The sequence below is a fragment of the Narcine bancroftii genome, chromosome 4 (assembly GCF_036971445.1).
Source record: "Narcine bancroftii isolate sNarBan1 chromosome 4, sNarBan1.hap1, whole genome shotgun sequence".
Classification (NCBI taxonomy): Eukaryota; Metazoa; Chordata; class Chondrichthyes; order Torpediniformes; family Narcinidae; genus Narcine; species Narcine bancroftii.
The window spans coordinates 315,695,217-315,720,472 of record NC_091472.1 but is presented as its reverse complement, the minus strand read 5'-3'; the positions used below and the strand labels follow the sequence as shown (position 1 = coordinate 315,720,472).

At 43.8% G+C, this 25,256-nt stretch overlaps 1 protein-coding gene across 7 annotated transcripts in view; it reads right to left on the bottom strand.

Moving 5' to 3' along the window:
- Positions 1-25,256, bottom strand: part of spega (striated muscle enriched protein kinase a) — a 341,612-nt gene that overhangs the window by 68,922 nt on the left and 247,434 nt on the right. For all 7 annotated transcript variants that reach the window (XM_069936009.1, XM_069936006.1, XM_069936008.1 and 4 more), the window contains 6 exons: positions 11,547-11,646; positions 6,812-7,012; positions 4,679-4,739; positions 2,243-2,320; positions 1,301-1,473; positions 493-519 (listed from right to left, as the gene is read on the bottom strand). In XM_069936009.1, the coding sequence (XP_069792110.1) occupies positions 493-519; positions 1,301-1,473; positions 2,243-2,320; positions 4,679-4,739; positions 6,812-7,012; positions 11,547-11,646 (640 nt within the window). The remainder of the gene's footprint in view (positions 1-492; positions 520-1,300; positions 1,474-2,242; positions 2,321-4,678; positions 4,740-6,811; positions 7,013-11,546; positions 11,647-25,256) is intronic.

The following is a 25,256-nucleotide window of genomic DNA, read 5'->3' as shown; positions in this document are numbered from 1 at the left end:
GGCCGTCGTGCCACAAGCCTGTTCCCCCAGTTCAAGTCCAGGCCAGTGTGAGCGACCAACACAGCGACGCTGGTCCGTCTCTTACAAATAAAAGCCTTCAGTCTCGGCGACTTCAGTCCTTGGGCGATTGATGGTGGATCACCTTGAGGAAGGGCTCAGTCCCAAAACTTTGGTCTTATATCTTGACTTCCTTGGGCGCTGTGAGACCAGATGAGTTCCTCCAGCATCTCTGTGCCTTTACCATAATCACAGTGTTTACAGACTTTTGTATTTCGCTCTAAGACTGTGACCTCCTCAGCCTGTCAAACCCTGGAAGAATTTGGCAAGTTTCAGTGTGTCTAAGCTCCAGGGAATACTCTACCTCTTTCTGAGCTGCCTGGTTCTTTGAGCTTTTGACGTTATTCTTTGAACAAAGCATTCTCAGACTCTGAGGGACTGTTATTAAAGTGAATGATGAGAGAATGTGATGATCAGAGGGAGGAGACCACTTACCCAATGTAGGCGATGACTCCCAGGGGCCTGTGAATGGAATGAATATAGAATGAGTTAGCAGGGTTCTGACAGTGGAGCAGGCACATTCCCTATACTGGTTCCTGAGGGAAGGACCGAGAGGGGGGGGGGGGCAACCATAAAACTACCTCCAGTCTAACCATCAGTGGAGGGTTTGATCAAGGACAACATCCAGTGGAGGCAAACGTATTTGAGCCCATGTTAGTCAGCAACACTGGCCGTCACCGCTTCCGCACTGCCGCGGGTGCTCTGGCTCGGATCTGGCCCAGGACATAGTGCTGTCTCCTCCCATTGGTGATGAGGAAGAACCTGAAGCAGAGCAGGAGCGATCTCCCAGGTTTCCCATCAGGGTGGCACGGTTGGGGTAGCGGTTAGTGCAATGCCTTTACAACGGCAGCGATTGGGACCGGGATTTGAATTCCACGCTGATGGTAAGGAGTTTGTTCGTTCTTCCCATGTTGTGTGGGTTTTCCCTGGTTTTCTCCCACCGTTCAAAAAATGCACTGGGGGTTGTAGGTTAATGGGGTGCAAATTGGGCAGCATGGAGACATGGGCCAAAATGGCCTGTTACCGTGGTGCATGTCTAAATTGAAATTTAAAATGTAACATCTCCCAATCAGCTCCCTGTTGTCCGCAAGACCTCGCTGTGGACCAAATGGGAAACAAGGGGGCTGCCATTCCTGGATGTGGATCACTGGATCCTTTAAATTGGACAGGGTCAGAGAGGGACCCCCACACATACTCACCCACCCATACCCACACCCACACCCACACACACGGTGCTCCCTACCAGATGTCGGTGGCACATGAGACTGGTGTCTGATTCACTATCTCCGGTGAGACGTACTCAGGTGTTCCAAACAGACAGTACTGTGGAGTGTCCGGAGTGATTTCCCGAGCATTCCCGAAGTCACAGATCCGGATGCACTCACTGGACAAGTTGGCCATAAGGATGTTGTCGGGCTATAGGAGGAGGAAGGAAGGGAAGAGATGGAATAACTCAGCACTGCAGGGGCCATGTGGCTCCCTGACTGTCTACCTCAAAGGCCTGAGGCTTTCGTCACCGACTGGCTGAGATAAGAACAGGAGCAGGCCATTCAGCCCATGCATATGCATGCACCACTATTCAATATTTCATGACTAATCTTCTCTCCCTCTAGCACCACCTCTACTCTCTCCACACGAACCATTTGCGTGCAGGTATTCACAGTGACTTGAACTTTCTCAGGCCCTGTGGTGGCATCACCACCCTCATCTTCAACTCTATCCATCCCTGTACCCCAAGACGGTGGCGAGGGAGTGACATGAGAAGATGGGGGTGAGAGAGAGAGAGAGAGAGAGGGAGAGGGAAGGAGAGAGAGAGAGAGAGAGAGGGAAGGAGGGAGGGAGATGGAGAGAGAGGGAGGAAGAGAGACTAGCTCATGTAATGGAGGGGAGGAGAAAGAGAGAGTGAGAGAGACTGAGCAAGAATGATGGCAGGAGAAAGATAGAGCAGGGCAGGGTTGAAATAATTGTGAGAGGTAGAAAGGGGTCAGAAGCAAGGACAGGAAATGGGCAAAGGTTTGGGGAATTTGAGAATGATTGAAATGATCTGCGTGAACAGGGAAGGTTGTTCTCCATCTCTGCATCAGTGGGGATAGGTTGGAGTGAAGCTATGTTTACAAGTCGTGCTTTCAGCGGGTTCCCAGTTCTGTCTGCTGCATGGTAGGATGGAGACGGATGGAGGGGATACCTTGATGTCCAGATGAAGAATACTGTTCTGGTGCAGGTAGCTGATGCCCTCCAGGATTTGTTGGATGTAAACCCTCACCTGGGAAAAGAGATTTTGGTCAGTGTTGTACCCATTCAGTTGATTGAACTCACCTTGGGGTCTGTACCTAACCCTGGGTCTACTGTACCCACCTTGGGTTCACTATACCTACCCTGGGCCCACCGTACCTACCCTGGGATCAGTACCCAATCTCAAGCCCATTGTACCTACCATGGGTCAACTGTACCTCCTCTGGACCCACTGCCATCCTACAATCGCGCCACAGCAGATTCAATATCGCTGGCTCTCCACTCAGCTCTGGATCACCTCAAAAACAGCAACTCATACATACGGTTACTCTTCATCGACTACAGCTCAGCCTTCAGTACTATAATTCCCTCAGTGCTGGTCAAGAAACTCCAAACCCTGGGCCTCTGTACCCCCCCCACCCCACCCCTGCAACTGGATCCTTGACTTCCTCATTGGAAGGCCACAGTCAGCACGAACTGGAAACAACATCTCCTCCTCACTGACGATCAACACAGGTGCACCCCAAGGGTCTGGGCTTAGCCCACTGCTCTACTCACTCTGCACCCACGTCAGGCCCAATTCCAATGCTGTCTACAAGTGTGCCGATGACACCACAGTTGTCAGCAGAATCACAAATGGCAATGAGGACGTGTACAGGAGGGAGAGAGATCTGCTCGTTGAATGGTGTAACAACAACCATCTTGTGCTCAATGTCAGCAAAACCAAGGAGATGATTGTGGACTTCAGGAGGAAGGCAGGGGAATATGACCCAGTCCTCATCGAGGGCTCAGTAGTGGAGAGGGTCAAGAACTTCAAATTCCTGGGTGTCAACATCTCCAAGGATCTGTCCTGGGGCCTCCATGTTGATGCAATCATGAAGAAGGCTTTGGGAAGAGTTTGAGGAGATTTGGTATGTCATTGAAGACTCTCAAAAACTTCTACAGGTGGACCGTGGACAGCATTCTGGCTAGTTGCATCACTGCCTGGTTTGAAGGTTACAATGTACAGGACAAGAATAAACTCCAGAGGGTTGTTAATTCGGTGACATCACAGGCACCAGATTTCACTCCATCAAGGGCATCGACATGAGCAGCCTCTCTCCTCAAGGATCCCCACCACCCAGGCCACACCCTCTTCACTCTGGTACCATCGGGGAAAAGGCCCAGGAGCCTGAAGATGAGCCCTCAGCAGCACAAGGACGGCTTCTTCCCCTCCGCCATCAGATTCCTGAATGGACGATGAACCACACTATGACTTTTCCTGTACTATTTTTATTTAATTTGTAAGGTGGTTTATATGAATGTTTGCCCTGTGACGTTGCCGCAAAACATCGAATTTTGTGACATTCATGAGAATAAACTCTGATTCTGGTTCTGTACCTCCCGTGGGTTCAGTGTACCTACCCTAGGGTCAGTTCCCAACCCTGGGTCCACTGTACCCACTCTGGGTTCATTGTACCTATCCTAGGGCCCATACTTGTTCCTGGGCCCCAATCCACCCAATCCTGGGCCTACTGTATCTGACCTTGGATCCCACCTTTCCTACCTAGGACCCCACTGTACCAACCCTGGGCCCAGTGAACCTACCCTGAGCTACACTGTACCTATCCTGTGTTCCATACCTAGCCCTGGGCCACTGAAACGATGCCTACACCTTGAAGAAGGGCTCAGACCCGAAATGTCAACAATATATCTAGTATGGACGCTCCAAGACTGGTCGAGTTCCTCCAGCATTTCAGTGTGTTTTTACCACTGTATCTTTCCTGGAGTACATTTCTGGGAGTCACCGTACCCTTCCCTGGGGTCCACCATTCCTGAACCTGGGACCCTCATATCCTACTTTGAGCCTCACTCACTCTCACCTACTTAACCTGAGGCCCACCATACCTTACCCTGGGACTGTCACACCCGACGCTGGCCCACCATGGCCTCAGCAACTGGAGCACCAGGCTGCCAGGGTTTTCCATGATGTAGTTCCTCCATGCTGAGATCACCAGTTCAAATCCCACTCCGGGAAGCTGAGAGTTTGAATTTAATGTGAAATAAACTCTGGAGATGAATAGCCTGCTCGAGGGATAGAATCTGCTACCACTACCTGGTTGGGCTTCACTATAACTCCAGGGCCACGCAGACAGCATTGACCGAACACTCTCTGAAAGGACCTGAGAAGAGGTTTGTGAATTCCTTCAAATGATCGCAAGGGTCAAACCCCAGTGAGGGGGACCTGCTGTGTGAGGGAGGGGCTGGATTATCTCCAGTCAAATGGAGCCCCCAGAACAGTGAATGACCCCTTCCAAAGCACATGATGTTACCTGGGCAAGGTGAGGCCGGTGCCCAACATCTGGGTACCTGTCATACCCCCTTCACCTCCCCGGGTCTGCACACTCACCTCGGTTTCCAAAACAACTGGCTTCTTGATCAGTCGGTCAAACAGTTCCTCCTGAGCACAGCTGCAGTCAAAGTCAAGGGAAGAGATTGACTGGGACATTGCCTGGGATGGAGCAGTTCTATTCTGAGGAGAGGCTGGGCCTGTTGTCCCTGAGGCAGAGGGGTTAAGAGGGCACATTTGAGGCATGTTGCATTATGACTGGTGATACAATTTCCCTCTCAACCCCATTCTCCTGCCTTCTCCCCACATAACCTTCGAACATCCGCAGCTGTCCATGGCAATGAATTCCACAGATTCGTCATCCCTCCGACCCTAGACTCTTCCAGCACGGGGAACGTTAGAGTAGGTGACTCTCGTCAGTGAGTTGGGTGCTGCTGCCTGCAGTCGGTGAGATCTCTGGAGCTGAGAGGAGGTGGAGTGTTGCTGGAGGAGAGGAAGGAGTTTGCTTTGGACAGCTGAGAACCATTCCTCTCAAGTGGTGAGGTTGGTGAATGCGTGCAGGAAGACATCTGGAGAGGTCAGAATATCCCTGGGTATGGGGTGGCCACTGAAAGATTCAAGATTGTTTTATTGTCCTGTTATAAAGCAGGATAAACACAAAATTTCCTTTATTCTACCATAAGGCAGACAAAGATTTGCCTTCAGCACAAATTGTCCCACGCCCCTTGCAGCCTGAGAAAGAGAGGAAGCCCCCGCTCCCTCTCACATCCTGAATCCGATACCCAGTACCCCCTTCAGCGGGTCTCCAGCAGTCCACAGACTGATGTGGGTCCTTTGACTGCAGTGGGCAGCAGCCCACATCCTGGTGGGTTCCTCACCTCAAGCTGTCAACAGCTTGGCCACCTATGTGGCAGAGAGTGTGGTGTGCTCTGTGAGCTAGCTCCTGTGTATCCCAGCTGCTGAGCCTGGGGGAGCTGGAGTGACCCAGTTGAAAACACTTCCATCTTGCTACAGGTGGACCGTGGAGGGCAGCCTATCTGGTCGCATCACTGCCTGGTTTGGAGGTCCCAACGCACAGGACAATAAACTCCAGAGGGTTGTTAACTCGGCCTGCGACATCATGCGTACCAGACCTCACTCCATTGACGACATCTACATGCAGAAAGCATGTTTACCACTTATGGCCCTGATCCACCCCTCCGCCTTTCCCCCCTCAGGTTGCTCTTCCCTCTTGCAGCTATAGCACAGAAAACAGGCCATTCAACTCCTCTAGCCTATGCTGACCACCATCTCCCTAGACCCACTGACATGCTCCCATTCCATAACCCTCCAGACCTCTCCCATCCAGCTACCTATCCAACCTATTCTTAAAACACAAGATCAAGGCCACATTCACCATGTCAGATGACAAAACATCAGATTTCAAAACATACTATAAGCCAGGGTGGTATGAATTTCAGCCCCATGGCCATCGTCACCAATGGCGGGGTCCTCTCACACAGTTATTCCTGCAGCCCCATCACCTTCCAGACCATGAACCAGAAAGAGTGGAGTCGAGTTCACCCCAAGGTGACCACAGAAGTCAGCATAAAGAGAAAGGATGGTATTGGTGACCCTGATGGGGTTCAAGCACTGAAGGTGTCCTGATTGTGTCAGAGGTTTGGATCTGGAACTCAGGTGGCCGATGGATCGAACAGAAGTCTGTGCAGTTGAAAAAGTTGTGGGAGAACTGGAGGGGAGTCCACGGACACTCAGTGACTCTGAAGGGACACCCTTTTGATTCTCTTTCTCTCATTCTGTAAGGAGTGCCAGGCAACACTAATGGTGAATCTTCGTCTGCCTTCAAGCAGGCAGAAGGAAATTTTGTGTAATATTACATTTTCTATATTATTACATGACAATAAAGCAATCTTGTATCTTCCACCGTTGTCGTGTAGGGATTCCCAGAGATTGTGCAGTCAGTCCCTGGCCCCACTGTGGGTTGGGCCAGAGCCCTGGAGGGGAGATCCTCTGATATCTTATCCTTCACTCCCAGTGGGGTCCTCCTCCCCCATCTGTGCCTCCTGAGGGGTGGGGGTGGGTGGGAAGCGAGGACAGGGAATCGCCCTGACTGGGGATTGGGGAGCAGAGGCCGAGATGACTGCACTTGCCCTGGCCCTGGATTTGCGGGACTGGCCCACACCGGAAGGATACAGTTCCAGGATAATGGTGACACTGTTCTTTTTCTCGAATGCATCGTGGAAGTAGACAATTCTCTCGTGGTCGAGCTGGGACAGGATCTCCAACTCCCGGATGGCGTCTTCCCGAGGAGTGGCGCGGAAGGAGATCAGCTTGGCTGCGTAGTCAAGGTTTCTGCTCTTCTCTGTGACTTGCTTCAGGCAGGAGAATGCACCGCTTAAAGTGAAGGAAGGAAAGAATGCAAATTAGATGCAGAACAATCATTCACCGTAAGACCACAGGAGCAGAAATAGGCCATTCAGCCCATTGAGTTCACCATTCCATTATAAAGTTGATCCATTCTCCCACTCAGCCCCATTGCCCGGCCTTCCCCCCATAACCTTTGATACCCTGACTATTCAGATACCGATACACCCAATGACCTGGTCTCCACAGCCAACTGTGGGCAGCACGGTTAATGTAGCAGTTTGTTTAATGCTGTTACAGCGGCAGCAGGTCAGGACTGGTGTTAGAATCTCGCGCTGTCTGTAAGGAGTTTCTATGTTCTCTCTGTACCTGTGTAGGTTTCTTCTTGGTGCTCCAGCTTCCTCCCACTGTTAAAATGTACCAGGGATTGAGGATCAATTGGGTGTAATTGGGCAACATGGGCTGGTGGGCTGATAGGGCCTGTTACCGTGCTGCATGTCTAAATTTTAAAAAAAACCATGGTAGCAAATTCCAGAGGTTGCATCTTGAAGATATGGGATCGATGAAACCGAATGAACAGGCTGCAAGGGAATGGAAGGGTGACCAGTTGAGAGCAAGTTCAAGAAAGCACTTCATCTTCAGACTGGGCACATTTCAACCTTCCAGGCTCTTCTCTGAAGGGACAAATTTCAGGTTGACAGTCTTTCCACCTACTATCTTGCATTTCCTGCATTCAGTTGTAATTCTTGCCTTGTTGCATTATAAAACATCAACTCAAAACATGAATTGAAAAGCAAAACCTGGGCATCTAGAGCTGTGAAACAATGACTCTACTCACTGTACCACTGTGCTGGCCCAATTCAGGGGTAATTAAAAGATGGAAAGTTACCACCATATCCAGTGATCGAATAACAAGTACAAATCCCAGCTCACTCATCAGTGCAGTACGGAATGAATGCTGCACTGCCTGAGGTACCCCCTTTCAGATCCCTGGGGTAGCAAAGTGGCCTCACAACTCCAGTGAACCCTGATTCAATCCTGACCTCGGCTGCTGTCTGCATGGAGTCTGATGGGGGGGGGGAGGGGGATTAGAATCAGAGGGAATGAGGGGAAAATGGGATTAGTTTTCATAGGATGGTTGATGGTTGACACGGATGTGGGGAGATGTATGGGCCTATTTTTTCTGTGTGATTCTTTTGGAGAGGGTTCAGAGGAGGTTCACTAGGATGATTCCGGAATGAAAGGGTTATCATATGAGGAGTGTTTGTCAGCTCTTGGAATTTAGGAGAATGAGGGGTGATCTCATTTAAACAGTTTGAATGTTGAAAGGTGAAAGGTGTGGACAGAGGATGTGGAAAGGTTGTTTTCCACAGTAGGAGAGTCCGGGACAAGAGGGCACAACTTCAGGATTGAAGGGCGTCCACTTAGAACAGAGATGGGGAAGAATTTCTTCAGCCAGAGGGGAGGGAATCTGTGGAATTTGTTGCCACAGGAAGTTGTGGAGGCCAGGTCATTGAATGAATTTAATGGACAGAATGATAGGATCTTGATTAGTCAGGGCATCAAAGGTTATGGGGAGAAGGTCTGGCAGTGGGGCATCAATATTAAATGGCAGGGCAGACTCGAATGACCTATTTCTGCCCCTATGTCTTTTGGTCCTATGGACTTGATTATGGAAACAATTTGATGGAACAACGATGACCTAGACTGGAGAGATACCTCATGCATCTGGGGCCAGAACGATTCTAATCCAAAACCACAAAACACAGATTCTAGTTATTCTGAGAGTTCAATTTGTGAGATCTTCCTTGTAGTGACCACATTTCCAATTTTATTCCATGACCACAAAGGGCTTTGGGATGTGTTGAGGCTGTAAAAGGGAGAGTGGATAAGATGGAAGACACAATTCAGGATAAACACCCAAGGGATACATGCAGAGAGGGGTCACTCATTGGATGTGTTGGAGGGCTCCACTTTGGACAGGGGCCATCTCTGAGCATCCTGGAGAATTGTGTTCAGTTCTGGTCACCTCATTATTGGAAGGATGTGGAATCTATGGAGAGGGGGCAGAAGAGATTTACCAGGATGTTGCCTGGATTGGAAAATAAGTCTTTTGAGGCAAGATTAACAGAGCTGGGACTTTTCTCTCTAGAATGAAACAGGATGAGAGGAGAGTTAATGGAGGCCCCAAGATTTTGAGAGGCATCAATAAGATACAATCAGCACCATTTTCCCAAGGAGGGAATAGAAGCATCAAAGGACATCTGTACAAAGTGAAGTTTAGGGCGGACGTCAGGGGTACTTTTTTTATGCAGAGAGTTGTGGGGGCCTGGAATGCCTTGCCGGGGGGTGGTGGTGGAGACTGGAACATTAGGGAGATTCAAGAGCCTCTTGGATAAAAGAAAAATGGAGGGTCATGAGGTAGGGAGGGTCTTGGGTTTTTAAAATAATTTATTTAAATCAATATATATGTGATAATTTTAACAATAACAAATCACAATATTACAATGTTTACAAATATATGCAGATAATATATTAAAAGGAAGGAAAAAAAAACCTAAAAGACGTTACTAAAAACTAAAAAACCTTACCCCCCCACCCCCCCCCCCCCCCCCACCACCAACCTAAACTAATTCCAGGAACTAAGACCTAAATCTATTATAAAATGCATAACAACATTGCTACGTATTAATTTGGATGCTTTAGATGACACTCAAGGATCCCAAAAATATTGTTCCAGAAGTTATTATTCATTTAGGGAAAACTTCACTGGTCAGGAGAATTCAAAATAATTTAAAAAAATTATAATTTTAGTCTCATTATTCAAGCATATGGGCTAGAAATACAGAATATTTACCCCTTAAGTTATATGTAATCTTTTCTAAAGGGATACAACTTTGAATCTCTGTTTGCCCTCTTCCTAATGTTAATGAAACGTCTGATTTCCATGTCACAGCTATACGTTTCCTTGCCATTACCAAAACCAACAATTTTCAATTGAAAATCTGACAAAGATAATCTAGGAGCAATACTTTCAAAATTTCCTAACCATAATACTTCAGGATTTAACGGAAAAGCAACACCAGTAATTTGTTGTAAAAACTTACTAACAGAAACCCAAAAAGGATGAACCTTCGAACAAGACCAGGTGGAATGAAGAAAAATTCCAACTTCTTTTCCACATCTAAAACATTTGTCCAATATATTCAACCTTCATCCACTCAATTTCGGAGGTGTAATATATAACTGATGTAAAAAATTATAATGGAGTAATCTATATTAATAGTATTAGACATAACTTTACATAAATCTTGCCAGACCTGCTGGTCTATGGTTATATAGTTAAATCTTGTTCCCACCTGGTTTTGTTTTCTTTTGGTAGGAACATATAGGTTGGCACAACATGGAAGGCCAAAGGGTTTGTCTGTGTTGTAATGTTCTATTTGTCTAACTCTGGGCATTTTTGGAATCTGCTTCTTCAAGGGAATCTCCCTACTCACAGGAAAGACGATCATTATCCATTCATCCCACAAGCAATACATCCCATCAGCCCATTACCAGGAGCAGGATCCACTGGATCCTGTCCTAGTATCCAATGAGATCTTAGCTTCAACACTTTCCTGGCTGATCTCTACACCAGCCATTTTCAACCTTTTTTTGCTACGATCCTCTAAAGACTTCTCCAAGTTTATGGGTCCATTCCCTGTGAAGCAGTCATTTAGTTGGTTTCTTCTGTCTTTTTTTCCTACTGATTATGAACAAAAACATAAAAAATATTTTATGATTTCAATCTGTGGCCCTTCCTTAAATATACTGTGGCCCCCAGGGCTGCTGTTGAGAATGGCTGGTCAACCCTACATGGTACAAAGTGAAGGGAGGGAAATTCAGGGGAGACACCAGGGGTACATTTTTGTGGGTGCCTGGAATGCATTGCTAGGGGCAGTGATGGAGCATTCAAGAGACTCTTAGACAGGCACATGGAGTAGGGAGTAGATGTAGGTTGTTCCCCACGGTGGGAGAGTCCAAGACAAGAGGGCACAACTTCAGGATTGAAGGGCATCCACTTAAAACAGAGATGCGGAGGAATTTCTTCAGCCAGAGGGCGGTGAATCTGTGGACGTGATGTCATCGGGTGCATTTAAGGGAGAGATTGATAGGTTCTTGATTAGCCAGGGCATCAAAGGGAAGTAGGGAGGGTCTCATTTTATTTTTAAGGATTACAACATTGTGCTGGAGTGTTTCTTGCACTAACTCCAAATGAATATTTATTTTTCTATCCTTACATATTTATCTCTTTTTCTGTCCAGACATTTTGTTCTAATTTACCTTTGTGATCAGTATTCCTTAATAGGAATCTTGGTCCGTCTGTACACTGGAGGTGGTAGTAAACTCTCACCATCGAAACTCCTGACTTTCTCTCTTCCCACAGCCTCCCTTAGCCCTGAAGATATCTGATAGCTTTGGACTGTTACAATGAAACCACCTCCTCTGATCAGGCTCAAAGGTCAGAGCACCCCTGAACCTAGGTGTGCCCCACTGGGAGCCCCCTGCGTCGGATGCTCACCGGCCAATCTCCTGGTGCACATGATAGTAGTCCGTCAGCAGTCTCATCTTGCGCAGGATTGTCTCCTCATCATCCATGGGCTCTTCACTCCCTGCTTTTTCTGGAAAAGAAGAAGCCATCAGGAAGGTCTCTGATCTGCTTAAGTCCTCACTCCTCGCTCATCTTCCCGCTACTCCCATCGAAAAAGAGACACAGGAGGATCAGAGCCAGAGCCACCAGGCTGAGGAACAGCTTCTTCCCAAGGGCAGTGGGAACGCTGAACGACCAAAGGAACTGATGAAACAACTCTCCAAGACTCCACTATTCAACAATAGTATTTCTTGAAATATATGTATACATTTCATGTGTGTTCTGTCTGTATGTGCACTTACAATGCTTTGCACTGTGGTCTGGAGAACACTGTTTCGTCCGGTTGCACTGGTACAATCTGGTGATAAATAAACTTTAACTCTAGTCGACCGATACAGGAAACCTCTTCCCCACCCTTAAAACCTGCATTTGTGTGACATTGTGGTGAAACCACTTGTGTCTGTAAATGCCATGATCTTATATATTTGACCCTGCTCTCACCAGCCGGCTCATGACTCTTCCCCTTTATTCCCCATAATGGCTGTCATGCCACAACCCTGCCCTCAGTTTGAGCCCGGGTCAGTGTGATCCAGCAACTCAAGGGATGCTGTCCATCTCCAGCTAATAAAAGCCTTCAGTTCCTGTTACTTCAGTCTTTTGGTTAATTGATCGTGATTCAGACATCTAATCAAGCCTCTAGCTAACCATGACAACATGACCACTAAATATCTACCTGCGCTATTTCAATAGCACACTATTTTGTACTGAAACTGTGAACATTTATCTGTCCAGGTGTATTCATTATCTATTTTTTCTCTTGTGGAGCACTGTGTTAATTTAATTCCTACCTGATGTTTGCTGCGCTCGTGTGTTGGATGTACCTGTGTGGGTGCAGCAAGCAAGAATTTTATTATATCTGTACATTGTACTGTTTTGTACAACCATAAAATCCCAAAAGGTTTACTGGATCAATTCCTTGAATGGGTGGCTTTGATGAAAATGGACTCCATCTACATCTCCTCCTGTGCAGGAAAGGCAGCAAACATACTGAAGGATCCATCACATCCGGGTCACCTCCCCTCTCCCATCGGATAAAACACTCAAGAGGGTGAAAGCGTGCACCAACAGCCTTCAGGCTCCTGAGAGAACCTCACAACTTCTCCTACCATGCTGCCCTTGTTTGGTAGGAATTGATCGGTCTTTTTATCACTTCTTCATACTCTCTAAATGGTGCTTTATGTATGTTGAGATAACAGAATATGCCTGAGGTTATCTGATCTCAGAAGCTAAGGAGACTCAGGCCTGGTCAGTACTTGGATGGGAGACTGCCTAGGAAGACCAGGTGCTGAAGGTTTCTGTGAGGAGCACTGGACAAAGTGACGACTTCTGTCTTCCTTACGGTAGACAAAAGTTATAGAATTTCATGTATGTTACATTCTAAATATAGTATTACATGACAATAATGGAACCTTCTCACTCTCCTCGGCATAATGTGACTGTAATGGATCTGTGTTAATATTAATATTTAGATTAATGTTAAGCTATATTTCATATAAAAGTGTCTGAGTAAAGTAAGTTCTAGAATTAAATGTTATTCTAGTGAGGGGATTGTGGACTGGTACAGGGTCACACATAAGTCAGCACATTTACAGATATACCATTGATCTCAGAAAGAGTGTTCATTTTTGGAGTCAATGTGGCTTGGAATGATGGAGCTAAAGGAACTGAGTGGATTTTAATTGATTCAAGAACAATGGAGTGTTTGTTTTATTAAAAACTGAAGTATTTAAGTACTCAATGAGAACTGCTGAAGGACCCACTTGTTTTAAACAAAAACAGGTTTTGCTTGTGGTCATTAAACTTTATGGCACTGTAAAAACACTTAAGCCTCGTGGACAAAGATGAGTTCAGATGTTTTTATAGATAAATGTAAATGGTTTGGAAAAGGCAAGAAGTTTTGCAGAAATGAAATTAAAACTGTGGTGATGTCATGTCGCATGATGTCAGAGAACTATATACTGAAGGCAGCAAACATAAGAAATAGGAGCAGGAGTAGGCCAGTCTGCTCCTCCATTCAATAAAATCGTGGCAGATCTGATCTTTGACTCAACTCCAACCTCCTGCCTTTTCCCCATATCCCTTAATTCTAAAAATCTATCTAACTGAACCTTTAAAAAGTTTAATGAAGTTGCCTCAACCACATCCCTGGGCAGAGAATTCCACAGATTCACGACTCTCTGGGAAAAACAGTTTTTCCTCACCTCCGTCTTAAATCTACTCCCCTGAATCTTGAGGCCGTGTCCCTTATTTCCTGCCTCTATCTTATCTATTCCTTTCATAATTTTATCTTATTAAAGGGATAGATAAGAGACAGAGCTTGAATCAGAAGAAGACTGAAGAAATACTTGGACTATTGTATTATCCTTATTTGGGAAATACACAAACTACGTGTAAGACCTCTTCTGACTGCTCTTTTAAGAAGAGATGCAGCCTCATTTGTGTCCAGACGATGGCCACTCCTGTTTGAAGAATACCTCTCTGAAAGATAGTTCATCAAGAGACTTATGTGTTTAAAGAGATCTGAAGATATAATGTTTAAAAGTGCCTCATAATGACTTCTGAACCACAATTTTAAAAGATCCTGAAAATGAACTTTAAAATGGACTTTTCCGACTCAAGTTTAAACTGAAATAGTTTTGGTCTTTAACACACACAAACACACATATTTGTGCATAAAGGAGTTAAATTTACAGTTAAGTTTAGAGATACAGTAAGAAAAAATTAATAGTTTAATAAAAACGATTATTTTGAACTTACCACTGTCTAGTGAATTTTGCATGGCTGTTCCTACGTTAGTACCTAATAAGGTTTGTAAACTCATAATAGTGACAAATACCTTTAGTTCATAGGGTACAAAACAGTTCCTTCAGTCATTCAAATTCTGATGTCCATTTATCAATGTCTCTCACAATTCTATATCAGGCTTTACCTCAGCCTCTGACGCTCCAGAGAAAACGACCCGCCCTCACCACGAAGCTCAAACCCTCTCATCCAGGCTTTTTATTCATCCTGGTGAACCTCTTCTGGGGCGACCAGAATTGCCCACAATAAGTAGTTATTATCGGAGTTACAGACAGATGTTCTGTGACTGATATCTTTACCACCTTTCTCAGCCCCTGCAGCGCCGTTCAGAGAAATCTCTTGCTCTCAGTCACAGTTTCCTCTTGTTCCCTGCAATCAACAACATATTTGATGTCTGTTTTGAGACTGGGAAAAGTTCAGAGTGGATGAGATGAGGCAAAGAGCCTGTTTCCATGCTGTACAACTCTGTGACTCGGTGAGCATCAGTGAGGTGGTTGGAGGTGAGTGAGTGTGGGCTATTAGCAAAGCCAGTGGCAGATAAAACACAGAAATGGTGGATGAACTCAGCAGGTCTCTCAGCATCCATAGGAGGTAAAAATATATAACCGACATTTTGGGCCTGAGCTCTTCTTTGAGATATGGCAGCTTCCACCCCTCTGCTGACGATTGAGGGTAAAAGGACCATATGACACATATGACACAAAAACAGGCCCATAACGGCCCTAAGAGTCCACACCAGTTCACTTGAACAACTCCACTAGCTCCCCCCTCCCGCTCTTTGTACACATCCAACCTTCTCTTAAATGACAGAAGGGACCCTGCTGCAACTATCTCCTCTGGAAGATCATTCCATTCTGCCACCACTCTCTGAGTGAAGAAGCATCCTCTAATCTTTCTCCTAAAGTTTTACCCCCTTACCCTGAACTTATGCCCTCTTGTTCCAACCTCCCCTGCCCTCAGGGGAAAGAGTCTATCTATTCCCTTCATAATTTTAAATACCTCTATCAAATCCCCTCTCAACCATCTACTTTCCAATGAATAAAGCCCCAGTCTCCTAGATGCTGTAAGCCAGACAACATCCTTGTAAACCTTCTCTGCACCCTTTCCACCTTATCTATATCCTTTCTATAATTTGGAGACCAGAATTGAACACAATACTCCAAACCTGGCCTCACCAATGCCTTAAGCATCTGCAGCATCACCTCCCAGCTCCTATACTCTACACTATGATTTATGAAGGCCAGCATACCATATGCCTTCTTAACTACCCTGTCTACATGGGAATCCACCTTCAGTGAACTCTGTACCATAACCCCCAGGTCTCTCTGCTCCTCTGCGTGCCTCAATGCCCTCCCCTTAACTGTATATGTCCTATTCTGGTTATTTTTACCGAAATGCAACACCTCACACTTGTCTACATTGAATTCCATCTGCCACCTTTCAGCCCACTCTTCCAAACAAACCAAATCCTTCTGTAATCCAAGAAAATCTACCTCACTATCCACCACTCCCCCTATTTTTGTAACTTCGGCATATTTGCTTACCCAGTTAACCACCCCCTTCTCCAAATCATTAATATAAATGATAAACTGGGTAGTAATTATCCAGATTGGATTATGCCTTCCTGGCAATCTTCCCCCTCATTAAGGAGATGCCAGTATTGTAACTGGACTGGAAGAGCTAGGATAGAGGTGCAGTTTGTTCTGGAGTGCAGTCATCAGTGCTGCAGCGGGGATGTTGCAGTGGCACCTAGTGCCTGCTGCATTGCCTCTGGGGTGAATCGGATTGGCTGGGGACTGGGGAGTGGGGACCTCAGCTGGAAGCTGGGGTGGAGCCTCCACTCGGCACCCCCTGGCTGTACAGGGTTGTGAAAGTTTCAGCCGCCTCACAGAGTGGGGCCCACCATCGCAGAGAGTACTTAGCACAAGGACTGGTTATGGTCTTCACCGTGTGAAGCATGACAAGAAACCTCTGTAGTGGTGATTACACCTGGTTATGGGATTTACAATGAGTGGTTATAGTTAATCGGGAGGGACTTAGCAGGTCAGGCAGCATCGTGGAGAGAAATGGTCAGTCGATCCTTTTCCAACATTGTTCAGAAAACATTGGAGCAGAAATAGGCCATTCAGCCCATCGAGTCATTCAATCATGAGCTGATCCATTTTCTCACTAAGTCCCACTGCCCGGCCTTCTCCCCATAACCTTTGATGCCCCAACTAATCAAGAGCCCATCAATCTCCCCCAAATTTTAAATATTACTATTGGAGGCCCAGATGAAATTTGTCCTTCCCTCTTTGATGGAAGAGACAAGCCTTCATGGGTGGAAATTGGACTGCACAAAGTCAGAGAGAGGGTAGAAGAGGATTTTATATATAAATGGGACATTAAATCTATTTCTGGTGGAAAGGAAGCACCATTAATAATGCATATTTTGAATTTGGCATAAACTGAATAATTAAATTGGATCAAAAAGAAAAAATAACTCAAAAAACATCCTTGATTCAAAATAGATCAATTCCTTTAACATGGATAATAAAATTCTACATGGATGTCCCGTAAAGGGATCTGATTTGTAGAAGATTGTTATGTACAAGGGCAATTAATGTCATTTGAACAGTTAAAAAATAAATACAATATTCACAATAACACAATCATCTGCTACTTTCAATTCAAAGCTGGATTCGGGGCCGACCATGATGTTACCAGACTTCAGTGAAATGGAGATTCTGATTTGAAAGGGGATCACGAGGAAGTTTACATCCATTATATATTCTTCGCTTCAACCAGGCACTTCCAAACGGGAGTGAAAGAGATCAAAACAAAGATGGGAATCAGACTTGAATATTAGTATTGATGATAAGACCTGGTCTGATATATGTCAGGACTGCATGACTGGTATAATTAATGTAAGATATCGATTGATGCAATATAATTTTTTTGCAACAGCTATTTCTTACCCCGCAGAAGTTGCTTAAATTAAGTTCCAATATATCGGGAAAATGTTTTAGGAGTAGGGAAGAAACAGGAACCTTTTTACACTCCACCTGCTCATGCACTAAAGTGTAACTTTTGGGAAAGTTTAAGAATTTTACTAAACCAGATCATTGGGAAACAATTGCCACAAAGTCCAGCATTGTTTCTCTTAGGATATAAGACCTAAATGAGGCTGTCCAAGTACCAGTCAGAAGTTCTTAAAGCTGCATTGGCAGTGCCCAGGAAATGAACGGCGGTTACATGGAAGTCTGGTCCCCCTCTGGACATAAGCCCAGTGGAATGTGGAAATGTGTTCCCCTGGAGAAAATTACTTCCAATTTAAGGAAGAAATATATGTTTCTGCAGGTGTGGCGACCACATCTGCATAACACAAGGTTGAATATTTAGATACTCGTTCTGTTCTCGATTCTTTCCCATATTTGACATCCAAGTAAGATGAAGAACTAGACTTTGTGGACTGAATTCCAGCTCCTCTTTCTTTCACGATTCTTTCTTTTTATTTACTTTCTCTTCTATTTTCTATCTTCCTTCTTCTATTCTGGGGACTCATTTTGGGGGTCAGTTGGAAACAAGGACAACTTGTATCAAATGATTCTTTTTTTGCTTTATTCTATGTACCTGCAATGGTTAATTCTTCATACTTGTTTAACCATAAAATTTAAATTAAATATTCATAAAAAAAGAACCTGTCATCTCTGCCTTAAATACCCCCAATGACCCGATCTCCACAACCGCCTGTGGCAACAAGTTCCACAGATTCACCTGTCTCCGGCTGAAGAAATTCCACCGCATCTGTGTTCTGTTATAGAGTTCTGTGTTGTGTATTGACCTATATGTTGTGTGGTTTTATATTTAAAAAATGACAGTTTGCCTTAGAGAGCAAAGGTGAAGGTGGACTGCTGAGAGAGTGGGAGACGGACTGGGCATGTGCAGAAAATGATCTAAAATTTTCTGGACTTGGACGATAAACCATCACTGGGGTGTTGTGGAGTGGAAGGAGGCCCAGAGCATGAGTCATAGTCTGGAAGACAGTTTAGAATGTTGGGCATTTTAAAAGGGACGAACATTCCGAAGGCAACCAGAAGGATCCGGACCAAGCCAGTGGTTCCTCTCTCTGCAAGCAACACAAGGCAACTTCAAATATTGTGCTCTCTCTCTCTCTCTCTCTCTCTCTCTCTCTCTCTCTCTCTCTCTCTCTCTCTCTCTCTCTCTCTCTCTAAGCTCTCTCTAAGATCTTTTGGCTTCAGTTTACCAAAGGAACTGAATTTTGTTTATGATCTTTGCTTCAGTTGAGATTGAAGTTTTGTGAGTCTTGTGTGTTTTGATGTTTGTTTTGTGTCTGTTTTTCTGTGGGCTGGTTGGAAATATAACTTAGACTTTAATTACATATGTTATATTTAGGCTGGGGAATTTATTAGTTTTATACTGTTATAGGTACTTGGATAGCCTCATTTACTGTTATTGTTATAAAAGGGGGGATTTTGAATTAAAGTTTGAAGGTGAATTTTTGTTAATAAAGTCATTGTCCATCTTTACCCCTGTGTGATCTGCCTTATTTGTGGTTGCTGGTTTGATCTTGTAACATAATTTGGGGGAATCGTCTGGGATCAAACCAATTTGGAACCTTTAGGGGCGACTGACTTGCGTTTAGTTATCAGTGGTATGAGTTTGACTCAAATTCTAGCTTGAAATTAAAAATAAACGGTGAGTGTATAAATGACCAGCAGAAAAACCAGCAACTATGAATATTGACCAGTTCATCGCGAACCCTTCAGTGGTTAATTTAAAAATGGCTCAAAAGTCAGAACTGATGGTTATAGTTGGCAAGTTAAAACTTCTTACAGTAAGAACTGGGTTGAAAAAAAAAGGAAATTGCCCAAAAGATTGTTAAGCACTATGTAGGAAAGGGGGTATTTGAAGAAGCTGCATTAGAACAGTTTCCAAAGGAGAAAACTTCAGAGGAAGTAAAGTTGGCTTTGAGAAAACGAGAGTTAGAGGAAAAAAGAGAGAGAGAAAGGAAAGTCAAACGGGAAGCAGTAAGGCAGGCAGAAATGGAGGAAAGGCAACTCAAGGGAGGAGAGAGAGAAAGAATGGAAACTTGAGCTAGAACTAGCTAAATTGAGGCAGACCCTAACCCAAGGAAAGGGTGAAACCCAAAACCCACGTGCTGGTCAGGGGGAGAGGTTTCTGGTCAGTAGAGAAGTGAGGTTAGTTCCTCCATTTGAGGAAGCTGAAATAGACCAGTATTTCCAGCATTTTGAGAAAGTAGCTATAAATTTAAAATGGCCACCAGACCAGTGGTCGCTCCTGCTACAAAGTGTTCTTAAAGGGAAAGCCCAATAGGTGTACTTGTGTCTCACTGTACAACAAGCAGCTGATTACGAATTTGTAAAGCAGGCTATACTCCGATCTTATGAACTAGTTCCAGAGGCCTATAGACAAAAGTTCAGGAATTTAAACAAAGCAGCAACCCAATCTTACCTGAAATTTGCTTATTGGAAGGTTGTGTGTCTTGATCGGTGGTGTGCCGCAATGAAAGTAGAAAATAACTTTGATTTATTGAGGGAAATCATTCTGATTGAGGAGATTAAAAATTGTGTTCCTGACAATATTCAAGTGTACTTGGCAGAGAAAAATATAAAAACTTGGCAAGAAATGGCTAAATTTGCAGAGGAATATGCTTTAACCCACAAGCCTAAGAGGACACCAGGGAAAATCTTTCAAAGGAATACTGCTGATAATCCAAGTAGAGTAGAAAGAAAATCTAGAAATGAGGTTAAAGGAAGAGAGGAAGAGAAATGGGTGAAGGGAAAGTTTTCGAGTGTTATTTGCCACTGTTGTAAGAAGCCAGGGCACATAATAACAAATTGTCCTGGACTGAAAAGGAAGAAAGAGAAAAGGGTGGAATCAAATGCCTGTGTTTAGAGTGAGAAAGTTAGGGATATTTTTAAACCATTCATGACTGAAGGTTTCATTTCGGTTAAAGAAGGATCCAATCAAGTGCCAGTTAAAATCCTGCGGGATACTGGAGCAGCCCAGTTGCTTGTATTAAACAACATTTTGAATTTTGGTGAGGAGACCAATACTGGAGATGTGAATTTAATTAATGAAGCAGAGTCTATACTTTTGCATAGAATAGTGATGAACTCAGACTTAGTTAATGGTCCGGTTATGATAGGAATAAGATCAAGTCTGCCGGTGGATGGAGTTTTCTTTTGTTAGGGAATGATTTAGCAGAGGGTAAAGTCATACCTGCGGTGAAACTCACAAGTAAGCCATTGGTTTATGAGTCCGAAAAGGATTTGGAAATCTACCCTGCGTGTGCCATTACTGGAGCCATGTCAAGAAAAAAAGGTAGAGGTCGAGAAAGTCTGTGATGATCCTGTAGTGAAGACGAGCGTTGAGGACAAACATAAGGATCCATCTTTGCTGTTGTCAAGATAAGAATGAATAGCTAGTCAAAAGAATGATTCTGATCTTGCTGGGATAAGAGATAAGATTCTGTCTAACCAGGAAATTGAAACTGTGCCAGTAGGTTACTTTGTTCAAGATGGAATATTGATGAGAAAGTGGAGACCACAAGTGATATCTGCCAGTGAAAACTGGGCGGCAATAAGGCAAGTTGTAATTCTCAAAACTTACAGGAATGAAATATTAAAGTTGGCTCATAGTACACCTTTAGGAGGTCATCTTGGAGTGAAGAAGATGGTAGAAAAGATAAGGAAACAGTTTTATTGGCTGAAATTAAGAAAGGATGTTGTGAACTTTTGTAGAACTTGTCACTCTTGTCAACTGGTGGGCAAGCCTAATCAAGGACCACCAGTGGCACCTTTACAATCCATCCCTGCTTTCAGGGAGCCCTTCTCAAAAGTGATAGTGGATTGTGTTGGCCCATTGCCAAACCAAAGTGGGAAATGAATATTTGTTAACATTCATGAGCACAGCTTCAAGGTTTCCAGAGGCTATTCCCCTGAGAAACAAAGATGATTGTGAAGGCTATGCTAAAATTTTCATACTGTTTGGCCTACCAAGGGAAATTCAATCGGACCAAGGGAGTAATTTTATGTCTGGAATATTTCAACAGGTGGTGTATGAATTGGGAGCGCATCAAATTGTGTTATCTGCCTATCATCCTGAAAGTCAAGGGGCCTTGGAAAGGTTCCATTTAACTGTGAAAAATATGATGAGGGCTTATTTTGTGGAAAACAATAAGGACTGGGATGAAGGAATCCATTTGTTATTGTTTGCTGTTAGAGAGGCAACTCAGGAGTCTCTTGGTTTTAGTCCATTTGAGTTGGTGTTTGGTCATGAAGTCAGGGGTCCATTACTATTGTTGAAGGAACAGTGGATACATAATAATATACAATCAAATCTGTTGGATTAGGTTTTCAAATTTAAAAACAGATTACATCAGGCTTGCGACATGGCAAGGAAAAATTTAAAAACTGCTCAAGGAAAAATGAAAATTCGGTATGATCAAAAAGCAAAAATTAGGGACATTAAACCTGGCAACAAAATATTGGATTTGTTTCCAATGCAGTCAAACCCTTTGAGAGCTCTGTTTTCAGGACCATATAAGATGAAATCAAAAATTAACCAGGTCACCTATGTCATTGAGATGCCTGATCGTTGAAGAGAGACACAGGTCTGTCATGTGAACATGCTTAAACCTTACTTTGAGAAATTGACTGAGGAGGAGACTAGAATTCCAACCAAGGTGCTAGTTATAGAGGAAAGTAAGGAGGAGATGTTTCGTGGAAGGTCATGGAGCACAGAAAGTGATAAGCCCCAGACTGGAAATTCTATAGTTTTGCAAAACTTAGACACCAAGTTAATACATTTGACTAAATCAGAAAGGGAAGAAATGAAGACATTACTTATGAAATTTAAGGATATATTCCCAAATGTTCCAAGAAGAACTACTGTGGCTTATCATGATGTGGAGGTCAGTGATGCTAAGCCTATTAAGCAGCATCCTTACCGAGTTAATCAGGAAAAGAACAGATTGTTGGATAAAGAGGTGGATTATATGCTTAAAAATGACATAATTTGAAAATCAAGTTCAAATTGGAGTTCACCCTGTGTTCTGGTGCCTAAGCCAGATGGCTCAATTAGGGTTTGTACAGATTATCGAAAGGTAAACATGGTGACAAAGACTGATGTGTTCCCTATTCCCAGAATAGATGATTGTATAGATAAAGTGGGGAAGGCTAAGTTTCTTACAAAGATTGATCTCTTAAAAGGATACTGGTGTGTTCCTTTGACAGAGAAAGACAGGGAGATTTCTGCATTTGTTACAACCTTTGGAATTGTATGAGTATAATGTTATTTCGGGATTTCAGAGAATGATTAATGCAGTAATTCAGGGTTTAGAGCACATAGGAGCCTATATCGATGATTTAGTAATTAGTACGGATATATGGGAAGAACACATACTTGAATTAGAGCAGTTATTTCAGAGACTGGTGGAAGCACACCTCACAGTGAATTTGCAGAAGAGTGAGTTTGGACATGCCACTGTAATTTATCTGGGTTATGTGGTAAGACAGGGACAGAAGGCACCGGTTGGAGCAAAAGTATTGGCTGTCACTGTGTTCCCTTATCCCCGGTAATAAGAAAGCTCTTCAGAGATTTCTAGGTATGATTGCCTACTATCGTAGATTTTGTAAAAACTTTACAGAAATTGCACTCCCATTAACAAAACTACTTGGAAAGAAAGAAAAATTTATCTGGTCAGATGCATGCCAGGAAGCGTTTCTGAAGTTAAAGGCCATTTTATGCCATCAGCCTGTACTTGTGTCCCCTGATTTTGAAAAGCCATTCTCTTTAGCCGTGGACACCAGTGACGAAGCGGTTGGTGCTGTACTGTTACAGAAGAAGGATGGTGATGGAGTAGAACATCCTATTTCATAATTCTCAAAAAAGTTTAATGACCATCAACAAAATTATTCAACCATTGAGAAGGAGTTATTAACACTAATTTTAGCGTTGCAACATTTTGATGTGTATATTTGTATTGCTCAAAAACTGTTAATAATATATACTGATCATAATCCATTATTTTTTCTGTCTAAAATGAAAAATAAGAACAGACAGTTATTGAATTTGAGCTTACTATTACAAGAGTATGATTTAATTATTAGACACATAAAGGGGACAGATAATGTAATAGCAGATTGTTTGTCAAGCTGTTAATCTGGGTAGACATGAATCTAATCACATACTTATTGTAAAAAAATGGAGTGTTTGTTTTATTTTATTTATGTAATACTTCCATTAATTGTAAAAAATTGGTTCTTGTGAACCAATTTTTTTTAGCAGGGGAGGTGTTACAGAGTTCTGTGTTGTGAATTGGACTATGTGTTGTGTGGTTTTATGTTAAAAAGTGACAGTTCGCCTTAGGGAGCAAAGGTGAAGGTGGACTGCTGAGAGAGTGGGAGACGGACTGAGCATGTGCAGAAAAATGAAAATAATTTCTGGACTTGGACGAGGCTGTGGAGTGGAAGACGGCCCAGAGCAGGAGTCATGGCCTGGAACAGTTTAGAATGTTGGGCATTTTAAAAGGGATGAACATTCCGAAGGCAGCCAGAAGGATCCGGACCAAGCTAGTGGTTCCTCTCTCTGCAAGCAACACAAGACCACTTCAAATTTTGTGCTCTCTCTCTCTCTCTCTCTCTCTCTCTCTCTAAGATCGTTTGGCTTTAGTTTACCAAACAAACTGAATTTTGTTTATGATCTTTGCTTCAGTTGAGATCGAAGTTTTCTGAGTCTTGTGTGTTTTGTGTTTGTTTTGTGTCTGTTTTTCTGTGGGCTGTTGGAAATATAACTTTGACTTTAATTACATATGTTATATTTAGGCTGGAGAATTTATTAGTTTTACACTGTTATAGGAATTTGTATAGTAACCAGTGGGCATTGTTATAAAAAGGGGGGATTTTGAATTAAAGTTTGAAGGTGAATTTTTGTTAATAAAGTAATGGTTCATCTTTACCCCCGTGTGATCTGCCTTATTTGTGGTTGCTGGTTTGATCTTGTAACAGTTCTAACCGGATGCCCTTAAAACCTGAAGTTATCCCCTCTTGTCTCAGACTCTCCTTTCTCGTCTACTCTGTCCACACCTTTCAATATTCAAAATGTTTCAATAAGATTCTCCTACATTTCAATGAGGCCAAACCAAGAGCTGTCAAACATTCCTTATATGATAACCCTTTCATTCCTGGAATCAACCTAGTAAACCTCCTCTGAACCATCTTCAATGTCAGCACATCCTTTCTGAAATGAGGAGCCCAAAACTGCTCATAATACTCCGTCACCAGTTCCTTATAAAGCTCCAACATCACATCCCTGCTCTTATATTCAATTCCACTTGAAATGAAGGCCAGTGTCGCATTTGCCCTTATTAACATAAGAACTAGGAGCAGGAACCATCGAGCCTACTCCGCCATTCAACAAGATCATAGCTGATTTGGCCATGGACTCAGCTCCTGATCCCCATTACTCTAAACTCCCCTAGTATGGCTTTTCCCCATGAACCTTAATTCCTTTACATGCTAAAATTGATCTACTGCCTTAAATGTTAAATTTATACATTTTAAAATAGACATACAGCATGGTAACAGGCCATTTTGGCCCACAAGTCTGTGCTGACCAACTTATACCCAATTTACCTACCCCCCCACCCCCACCCTCCCCTGGTATATTTTGAACAGTGGGAGGAACCGGAGCCCCTGGGGGAAAACCAATGTGGAGAACGTACAAACTCCTTAAAGACAGCGCGGGATTCGA